Raw genomic sequence first — 11,368 nt, 5'->3', positions numbered from 1 at the left:
TATAGGATTCGTTGGTTAGACAAATATTAGGCTGGGAAGACAAGCTCGTGGGCCACGTGTGAGACTGTATTTCACATTGGAGCTAAAACATTGAAGATCCTCTCCAGAATATATATATACGATTTCCACAGCTGACTAAGGAAATTGCTATCTTTTAATTACATCACAAGATGGTTGGCCTTGTAAAATGATGATGCAGTAAATTTGTCTTATATATGCTCTATAGTTTAATTAATTGGTATATAGGGATAGGAGGTGGTGATGTCTTGATTACATTTGCTGTTGTCCTTTTGTTCGCCTCTGCATTTTTGACTTAAATTGAGCACACCACTTCCAGGGTTGACTTTCAATCGAGGATGCTTGAAGGAAAACAAATAACCATTTATAGCACAGGGGTCAGGAGAGTTCCTGGTTAAATAAAATAATAGTATATTTATCACAGCAAGTGCAATGCCTTTATTCAGTTCCACTGACATGGTACAGAAAGAATCAAGAAGCTCAGATTTTAGTTGTGCATTCCAATAGAATAACATTCATGCCTGATTAAGTAACAGCTCATTACAGAAAAACAGCTGCATGGCATACCACATGTTCAGTATTGATGTTTTAACCTTTATTTCACAGGTTCTATTTTATGAAGTCACAGAAAGAAAACAATCATATGCATGTTCTTAGAGTCCAGCTAGAAATTAAGCACTTAAAATGGCAAACTGAGGGTTTAGATGTTTCATGGCTTCTACAAACCCTCATTGCCTCTTCTTTCTAAAAACATGCAAAAAGAAAACATGTGGAACAGAGTTGCTGAGACGGTGCTTTTGGATTACCCTCGCAAAGCTGCTAGGCAGGCACCTTCTAGATGCATTTTTGCAGTTGCCAGAGTCACCTATGTATGAGTTGCTACAAATATGACCACAGGCAACTCATAACAATGGGATATTGTTAACCCTCAGTAACTGACATGCATGTGTTGCATAAAACTGCATCCATAGTAAACAAGAGAGAGAGAAGCTACAGGCATTAAAAATACTTAGATATGTCACTGTAGTTTCTCTGGTGGTTCGAAGACTGCAGGAAGGCCAACTGTCCACTAACAAACTGGTAGAAAATGCTTACAGGTTTGCCATTTTTACATAATTTTATCACAAATAATGTACTTGAACCTTGAAAACCTTGTACAGAATTTGAGTGCAACAAGAACTCTTAATTAAGGCCCAGGTGAAGATTTTTTTTTAAGTCTTTTACACGCATGCTTAGTCTTAGATTTTTGTATTATGATTCAGTAAAATCGACAGCAAAGAGAAAACTTCGGTTTCACGACCTGTGACTGCTCATGATTTTGGATCGGGTTCTTTTAATCAATACACAAACTCTTCCAGAATCTCTGACCATCCTGGTTGTCAACAGGACTTTACAACAGATTGTATTTGTTTGGAGTACCCATTCCTGGTGAAGATAATATTTCCATAAAGAGTGGCATATGCATATATATATATATAGTAAAGTAAAACTGTGCAAAAATAACGGTGGCACTAAAACAGAGATTGGAGGAAAATGCATTCCCCATTTTAAGATATGGTGCATTCATTCTTGTTGCTTATAAAGTTAAAAGTGGTATCACCTGCATGTAAAAGGTAATCCTACCAGATTATACTGCATATTACTGCAGTACTCTGCTTAAGTGATTTCAGTCCCAGAGAAAGGACTATCTGGATTTACAATGCTTCTAAGAAATCACTAAAGGTAAAATAATGCATCTCAAGACAAAAGGCAACAAAAAAGCTACAGTGTTGAGCCTTTTCCCGAAAGCATAAGGGCTCTGATCCAGCATCATCGGTCAGGTCATAGTACCAATGTCTTTACTGTGACTCAGTCGTCACCCTGGCCTCAGATCAGCACCCCCGTTAAAAGACACACTGAATAGAGAATTATAGCTGGTTCCCCATCAGTTAAACCCATGGCCCCTTTGGTCAACAAGCCTCATATGCATAACATAAACATGCTTCACGTTTTCTGGTTCTTTAAAACAAGCAAACATACTGTAAGACAAGCCAATCAATCGACTGGTTATTCATTCAGGAATAGTTCTTTGCATTCTCTTCTCTGTTGCTACAGAGTGCCTGACGCATGGTCAATCACATTTTTTTCACAGTTTAAACAAGAATTAATGAAGCCAGAAACTCTGTTTGATAGTATTAAAATGCATCGGCTAGGGGAACGTAATGCCCTTCATATCAACTACTCACCACTTGTACAGAAGTCAAAATCGTCAAACAACTGCTCTGGGGCCCAACTGTGCAGATACAACTGCTTACAAAGACATACATGATGATGAAAACATGGTCCAGTGATGGGCCGCGAGAACACAGTGAATGAATTCACAAGGAAATGGATTTTACGTAGCTGTCAAATGAAAGCTTTGTCGTCTTAAAGTTTTTCTTTTATCTTTAATGTGATCCTTTTTTATTACAGTAAGGGTGTTCCAATGGTTTTATGAGCTTCAGCACACAAAGTATTCAAGTCCTTTTTTTTTTTTTTATTTCCCCAAACAAAAATTGGAATCCTAATTTGTCTGTTTTTAACTCCAGGTCTGGTACAAGTACAACACGTGGTCTTCCTCACCCACAATATGAAGACATGGAAAAATAACCTGCCTACAAAAAGGCATCAAAACAAAAGTGGGCGATAAAAAAACAAAAAAAAACAGAGGGCAGTAAGATGCATGGCATGCAGTTGTGATGTGTATTTCTGTTGCTTTAGGAGTCTCCCCAATTCAGTGCTCCTCCTAAATTCTCCCTCTGTAATACATTTGCTCATCCTGCTGCACCTCTTTTACTTCTGCTCCTCGATTACTTCTGCTCCTCAATTTCCCGTTTGACTTCTGCAACATAATTGTGATCCTTCCCATGAGCCACCTCCATGATGGCAACTGCCTGAAGACAGAAACAAAATATATTGTACAATTATTTTTAGGAGTTAGTTCTTTGGGGTTATCGAATTGTAAATTAACAAGCAACTGACTCACTTCATGCCTATAAACTTCTGACTGCAGAGATCCCTTTTACAGCTCACTTATCGCCGCCTCTTTCTTTAGAGCCTACAGTATTTTCTGCTTTCACTTTGCCACCTATTAATATCTGGCCATATGTCTGTAAACTTACTTTTTTTAGAGCTTTGACTCCTTGTGTCTTCTTCTCCAGCCCCAGATACAGACGTCCCAATTTCAGATACATAGACGCCACATTCAGAGAGTAGGCTGGGTAGTGAACACTAGAGAGAGAATGTAATTTACAGGCCAAGTAGTAAATGTAAAAGGAAGCAAGATATCATCTATAATTAATGTTACCATGGGTCTTGTTGTAGTGCTACAACAGTTTAAAACATGTCAAGCTTGAAAGTACAACAATATAAATGAGATATAATAAATGTGGCAGATTGTTGTGGAGCACATAGTGAAAATATATTGAGGGTAAGTGAAAGTGCACTGAAGGAACACAATACAACCTATTGTAGTGTGAATGGTGGGACAGAGAATGTTTCATGGGAAAATATACTGTATTTTGTAAAGTAGGAAGCCAATAAAACAGAAAAAAAAGATTATTCTGAGCAGCAAAATACAGTTAAAGCAGTTAGTTACTGGGATTGCCTGACAATAGTGCTGCTACAATTGATTTACTTTACAATTATCTATTGTAATTTTTGTAAATATTCACATTACTGCCTCCCTGCAGGGCTCAATTCACCTGTACGGTTGAATGATCTTCTCTCCGTAGCTCATAGCTCCGTCCCAGTCTTGCATGTAGAGACAGACACCCATGGCCTGATACATCATGTGCAGCATGTATACATTGGTGTCTGCAAATATAGATCCCATCTTCTCCTGGCTAAGCTCACATATCTCCAGCAGCTCACTGGGGGGTGACAGAGAATCAAGGAGTAATGACAAACTTTGTGGAGAAATAGGAGGAGGCTGGGAAGTGGAAAATTGTCCTTGAAGAAAGAAACTGAAAGGGGGAAATAATAAAGGGGAGAAAAAAACATAGCAAGAGACAGTGAAAAAAAAATAATAATAAATAAATATATATATATATATATATATATATATATATATATATATATATATATATATATATATATATATATTTTTTTTTTTTTTTTTTTTGCTCCACAAGTATAAACAGAGGAAGAGGATATTCTTGTAGTGTTTGGCTCTCCTGAACTCCTCGATGACATTCTTGGCGTAAAGGACCATAGATCGGATTTCCTCTGGCACTGGTGGAGAACTTTGCTTTCTGATCTCCATTTTAGCTTTGTCCTGGAAAGAGATGGAAAGGAATGACATACGGAACAGTTGTACGGTAACAAAATACTCTGAAGCAACCTGAAAACCGAACGCCTCCGGCCACGGCTGTTGCTGGCGTGGCAGCATAAAAGCATAAAAGCAGAGCCAAGTTAAACACCTTGCGTGTAAACACGTATCGTAATCAACATTCATCTGCCATATTTAACAGATTGGGATGTTCGGCAGACAAGGCAAGTTTATTTGTATAGCACATTTCAACAACAAGGCGATTCAAAGTGCTTCACATAAAATCATTAAAGGCATCAAAACATAATGCAGATTTAAAAACAGTTAAGAAAACATTAAAACAGCAAAATAAAAAATACAATTTGAATAAAAGTTCCAGTGCAGTTTAAGAAATAAAATGCAGTAGTGAGATGCATCAATTGAATCTGGTTCAATTAAAGGCAACAGCAGACAGAAAAGTCTTCAATCTAGATGTAAAGGAGCTGAGGGTCTCAGCAGACCTGCAGCTTTCAGGAACCTTGTTCCAGATGTGTGGAGCAGAAAAGCTGAATGCTGCTTCTCCATGTTTAGTTCTTTAGACAGTAGAATATAAAGTGCATTTCCTTCTCATCCTCATCCAAATCAAAACAGGTGACACGTTCTGCGTTGCTGGGACTGACTTCAAAGCATCTACCTTCCACAGCCTTTGGTAAATATAAATCGCATATGATGTACACATATTAGTATGTAGTATGGAATGGGGACACGGCTACTTTGTTTGCTTGAATGTGTAAGACACGGTTTCAAACAAACGGTATGCAGATGAGACAATTTATTGTATATTCCTCACACCAGCAATGCGAAAAAGTAACCCACAAGCTACAGTATATAATGAAGTGATTTCAAATGGAAGGCGTCTAGGCTTCAGAGAGACAAGCCAACAGTACCTTAGACTTGCTGGTGCACTCAGTACACTGGCATGTGAAGAAGTAGGAATCTAACAGCCTCTCTTTCCTGTCCTCTGTTGGATAGAGCAGGTCTATGTAGCTGTTGAAGACCTACAAAGAGAGAGGAAGATAATCATGCATCAATCAAAATAACTGTAATAAGCTTCTGTATTTCTTCATGATTGTATGTGGTCTCAAAAATTGCTATCACTAAGAAGCATCTTCATTACTAGACGAGTCCAGTGATTACGTACCTCATCCCCGGGGTTGATCTCTTGGACAGCTCTGACCTCAGCCACTGTGCCTTTATAGGTCACTATGACATTAGGACTGCAGCTGTGATTCATCAGTGCTACACTAGAAGGAAGAGAAGGAAGAAGGATAATTCCAAAAGGTTAATAAACTAATTTTGAAATAAGAGAATTGTGATAAATGCATTAGCTTGCTTGAAAAACACTAAACAATGAGAGAGAGTGAAAGGAAGTGCAATAAGGGGGAGACAGAGGACTGAAGAGTATGTAAGGAGCATGTAAGGAGACAGACGGAGGAAAGGAGGAGTAACTGCAACACATGATCAGTTGATTTGATTTGATACATGCTGACAAATACAGTAATTTCCAACTTAATCAGCAGAATAAAATACACTAACGAATGGGATGAACTGTTGAATGACGACGATGTGTTGACATAGACTACTTACTCAGGAAAAACAGCTGATCCCATATGGGAGAGCTCTTCGTCCTCTATGGTGAATCCATTACAGTTAACCTGGAGACACATGAGAAAACATGAGAGAGAAGGAGAGACAGAGCAAGTAAGAAAGAAGGGAAGACACAAACAAACAGGTGGACAGAGAACCGCATAGTGAGTAATATGATATTACAGCTGGCATCACCCTCCACTAACATGTGCTGGAACACCCCCTCCATTGAGGAGGAGGAAATCCGGTAGTGAAGATTAAATGTAGCTTTGAGATGAGAAGCCAACGAGGCTATTGGCATAGTTTGGAGAAGAAAGGTGACAGCAGCACTGACAGATTAAATTAAAGAGCTGTAGAGTTAAACACACAGGACCAGTGTGTTTGTGTGATACATATCCTGGTTTCAGCTCAACATGTGCTTCAGTGCGAAAGCAAAAGACATTTATGGAGGACGTGAGGGGAAGAAGACAAAAAGATATATGAACACAATCATGCATTAAGCATAAATGAGAATGAGTAGAGTACACATAAGCAAAATGTATTTGCACACTGTGTCTAAATCTTATGTACATCGCAACTCTGCATGTTTTCCACTGACAGAATTGTGTAATTATCAATCACACGACAGTAAGAGAACACACCCAACCTAAGATCCTGGATCCTTCTTAGAATGGAAAGGTTTTCATCAGTGGATTTCTAGGTTGGAAGGACGTAGTGTTATCCCGTTTTACCTGTGCAAATAGCTCAGTGAGAGCCTGCTCATCAGGAAGGTCACTGATGTGTTTGGAGTAGAAGTGGTGCAGCGCTGCGATGTCTGCCTGGTTCATCTCGTCCTTCTCACTGTCCATCTTATCTAAATCTGGAAAAGGCAATCAAAGACAGACAATAAATACAGACAGGATGGAAAGAAAGAATAGAAAACAAAAGAAAGGGATAGAGAGAAAAAAAGAGTTTGGCTGGTTGTGATTAACATTGGAGCTTTATTGAGCCACTCGCTGGACTGAAGACTTTTAGTTTGTATTTGAGGAAGTGCTTCCATTTTAGAGAAGAGGGATTACTAACGTGAAAATGCAGATGAGCCAACAAAAAAAAAAAAAAGCACAGGTATACAATAAAGACAAGAGATAAAACATAAAGTTGACTACGGTATTCATCCAGAATTATATCCGTATGTTTTTTATTGTTGTTGCTTCATAGAAGAGCCATTCCGTGTTGGCAGCAGGTGTAGAATATACCACTGCCATGTGTCATTGTCAGTCTCACACACAAACATGCTCTAGTGGCAGCAGGCAGCAACTGGCCATGTGTGCATGAGAGACAGGTGTGAAGGTTAATTCTGTGACAATCCTCTGATGGCACATCTTAGGCTGCAACAACAGCTCAGACTCGATGATAATACCAAATAGAGCAGAGAATAGAGTTTGAAAAAGCCTTACATATAAATGTAAAATTGGACAGCGTTTCGTTTCCTTGCTGAAACTGGGCTGATTAAGTATTTGGAGTAAATAAGTTAACGTTTCAGAGCTTCTCAGTACAACCACGGTTTCCCAGAAGAGGGCTGCGTGTCTTGCCCAAGGGCACAGTGGCAGCAGTTTTTAAAAGGAGGATAGAGAACATGAAATTACAGCACCCAGAATCTTGGGATTTAAATCCCAGAGCTCTGCAGACTTTGAGTGAATAAAAAGAGACAGAATCAGGACTGGAGGCTACAGGATATTAATAGACACACTGCTTTAACGGCAGAGACACAGAAAAACCACACACTGTGTAACTAAAAATGCACACAGATGTAACTAAACATACACACGCTCATGTATTCATACACGCACACACATCTACTTACGCGATTCAAACTCTGTGAGCAGTAGCAGCTTTTCTGAAGGGGTGCGCTCTGTTGTGACTCTCTGCAACATGAGTCATTTTAGTCAAAAAGTCATGAAAACAAAATTACAAATAAAGTTTCCTTTCTCAACATGTATTTTATTATAGCAAATGGTTTAGTGAAAGACTTTCAGGCTAATTAAGAAGTCATTAAAATGCTATAACAGCACAGCAGTTGCAGAGCACAAAGGGATGACAGCAGCACTGGCTTCAGGAGCAACATGTTCACATTGAAAAATATTGTTTGCTTTGATGTAGTTTTTTTGTTAGCTGTGGCCAAAGCTGATATTACCTTTGTGAACAGTAATACATGACTAGCAAGAACATAACACCCATGATACTCCGATGACACTACTCATGCAAATACATACAAATGAAATTGAGATGTGTTACATCTTTGCATTGCTGCTTTAGCAGCTTACAGCTGGCTTATTGCATAAAATATGGTCTAGCTCAAAAGATTAACATATTATCAGGCCAGCCACTAATATTATTTGACTCTATCTTCTTTAAAGTTTGTATAAATGTATTAAACTTTGTGTTAACTTTTCTGTCACATTCTCACACAGCATGTTGATGTACCTGTTTTATGATGATTCGAGCCACCAGTCTGACAGTCTCTGATGGACACCAGTTTTCCCCGTCAGCACACATAGCTACACACTCCAGCTTATGCATGGACCAATCAGCTCTCTGTGTGTGCGCACGCACACACACACACACACACACACACACACACACACACACACACACACACACACAATTACAGTTAGTAAACCCTCCAATATTACAGCAAGTGATCCCATTCAACAGGACAATACATGAGGGAGACAAAAAGCAAGAATGCAAGAAGAAAAGAGAGAATTGAATGAACACATAATATTTAAATTAAATAAATTTACACACAATAAATTATGTTATCATCACAAACAAATCATCCATAAATGATTGCCACATGTACCCCAGTCTATCTCAAACAAGAAGAAACCTCAGTTACAGCAATAACAGCATGACCGTGTGATCCCCTCTGTCTCTTGCTGGCTGCCTCCTGCATTTTGCTCTGCTAGAGTGGTTCTCAATTTGTGGTCCAAGGTAGGTCCCACAATAGAATGTATATTTACTCTACTGTGGTACCGGTGAAGCAAAATGCTCATCTTTTGTCGCTACATGTATGGATGTAAACAAAAGACTCACTGAGACACCCAACAAGACTCATAGGCTTGGTCTTTGCCTATCCTCACTCTTTGTAGCAGGAATAAGATCAAGCGGCACACACTCACACGCAAAAACTACAAGCCCTCCATAAAAGTGCAGAACAGACTCTTACCTGACAGTCAACATTGCAGTAGTAGGCCTGCTTACATTTGCCACACTTAAAAAGGTCTTCTCTCCTGTAATGACATGAAGACACAAAACATTCCTCCATTACCGCTGATAAGTGGACCGGTGGAACATTGTGTTGGTAAGATTCAATATTATTCATCTGCATGAAATAACAGGCTGTACATATTCATCTGGAGAGACATCTTTACCTGATGCTTTTCACTTGATTGATGTGGAACTAAATTGTTTTTTTTCCACTGACATTACTCTTGTATACGAGGAATATTTATTGTTAAACTGACGGTGAATGACAGTCTTTCGGGTTTGTTTTAGTCCTGTGACAGAAGGTGGGACTCACAAAACATAAGCTCAAACACCAACAGAAGTTAATTAGTTGCCAAAACTTTAATTCCATTCATAACCACTCCATGTGCATGAGAAGACGACTTTCCAATAACATTCCTCGCTATTTCGATAAACATTTCCAGTCAAAAGAAGTCTGACTAAAGAACTCCATTACAAAAAGAGACAGCGTGTTTCTGCTTGTACATGGGCAAATGTACACACGTCCTCCACACACATGCACCCCTGGCCTTCTCATCTCTTGGATCCTTCTCTCTCCGGACACATGGACAACTATAATTAGCACCTTAACCTTTTACTGCTCTAAAAACCTCAACTGCAGCTTGGGTTGAAGGCATGTGTGTATGAAAGTGCTCCTTCGAATGAGCGCAATACCTGTGATCAGAGGTGTAATGTAACTAAATCCATTTACTCAAGTATTTAAGTAAATATACAAGGTATTTGTTCTTTGTAGTTGAGTATTTCCATTTTGTGCTACTTCATAACAATTCAGAAGGGGACATGTTGTACTTTTTACCCCTTACATTTATTTAAATTGTTAACTTAAATTACTCGTTGCATTGCAGATTCTGACTCTTAATAGAAAATATAACTCACATTATGATGCACAGCTTCATCAACTATATAATTATCCTTTAACTTTAGTGTAATTTTAAATGCAATACGTGTACCACAGTATTTATACACTGTTGTATTACTACGTACCAAAAGTAAATCTCTGAATACTTCTGCCTGCGATTATGAGGAGCCTCTTTATGACAGTATGCTAGCATATTAATAGACTAATCAGTAGGACTGGAGGAAAACGTGTTTCTGTGGCACCACCAGGCAGACTGTTGCACGTGCATGTTGCAGTGCAACAGAGTAACGCTGCAGTCCGACAGGTGAGCCGCCTCGCAGCACTGACCCATTTAAATGATGTCTGCAGCAGCTCGATAGATGTCCAGAGGTTCACAAGCTAGCCTAGCTGGGTGAGGAGGTGAGCCAGCGTTCAGCGGGACGCGTCGCTCCCTTTTTTCCGTTTTAAGCTGTAAAGCTGTAAATAAAGCACACCAGCCTGGAGACAGGTTAACTGTCACGTTGGTGGGTGTGTTTTTTCTTCAGCGGTTTCGGAGAAGGTAAGATGTTACCTGGTGAAGCAGTTGTCACAGTGCGCTCCCCTCTCATTCACTGTTAACACGTACGAGTACGCGGGACAGGCGAACACCAGCTCCCCCACCGCGAAGTGCCTCACCGCCCGCAGGCCTCTGCCGCTGCCCGGGCTCAGGAACCGCTCCGTCCCCTCTATTCCCTCGTTCTTCATGGTTCACGGTTCTGTTGACGGGTCTTCGCTCGGATACTACCGAGCACCACCTGAGTCGTCTGCTGGGGAGCTCCAGGCTTCTGTCCCGAGTCCCGTCTTCTTCTCGGGTCCTCTCTGTCCGGAGTAGCGGTTACCGCCCCCTGCTGGAGAGGAGACAACACGGACGAGCAACTCGTGTACAAGTATGAGCACGTGACGCCGTCGTTGAGCATTCGAAGTTCTGCGTCGAGGGAACGCGTTGCCTGTAATTACCGCCATGCCGCCAGGGGGGTGTGCCTGTGTGGCTGTGTGGTTTCAGGGGTTATAGCCGAATTCCGGTCACAGTAAACAATGGCGACCAAGTTGGAGCGGCTGCATTAAAGTTGGAGCTCATCAATATTGATGGTTGTTGCAAATGTTGAAGCGCAGGCGACAGAGAAGACGTTTGCGGAGGTGGTCTGTACAACCACTAAACCGGTCGAGGCTGGGAAAAAAGCAACTGCCGGAAATTACGTTCTGAGCGGACCAATCACAGCGCTTGCGGTCCGCGTCAACGCGACGCGTAGTTAAAGCCTAGTTTATGGTTC

At 40.3% G+C, this 11,368-nt stretch overlaps 1 protein-coding gene across 1 annotated transcript; it reads right to left on the bottom strand.

Moving 5' to 3' along the window:
- Window positions 1-1,481: 1,481 nt before the first annotated feature.
- Window positions 1,482-10,802, bottom strand: smyd2a (SET and MYND domain containing 2a; the record flags this gene model as incomplete). Its single annotated transcript, XM_079217068.1, has 12 exons — window positions 1,482-2,930; window positions 3,159-3,267; window positions 3,741-3,908; window positions 4,167-4,312; window positions 5,233-5,343; window positions 5,487-5,589; window positions 5,933-6,000; window positions 6,664-6,791; window positions 7,776-7,836; window positions 8,396-8,506; window positions 9,141-9,204; window positions 10,630-10,802. 12 exons carry the CDS (start codon window positions 10,800-10,802, stop codon window positions 2,847-2,849), a joined length of 1,326 nt encoding a protein of 441 aa, XP_079073194.1. The 3' UTR covers window positions 1,482-2,846.
- Window positions 10,803-11,368: the final 566 nt, after the last annotated feature.

This window comes from Taurulus bubalis (assembly GCF_910589615.1).
Source record: "Taurulus bubalis genome assembly, chromosome: 4".
In the NCBI taxonomy this organism is placed as follows: domain Eukaryota; kingdom Metazoa; phylum Chordata; class Actinopteri; order Perciformes; family Cottidae; genus Taurulus; species Taurulus bubalis.
Note: the sequence above shows the minus strand (reverse complement) of the source record. Positions and strands in the feature narration are given on the sequence as shown.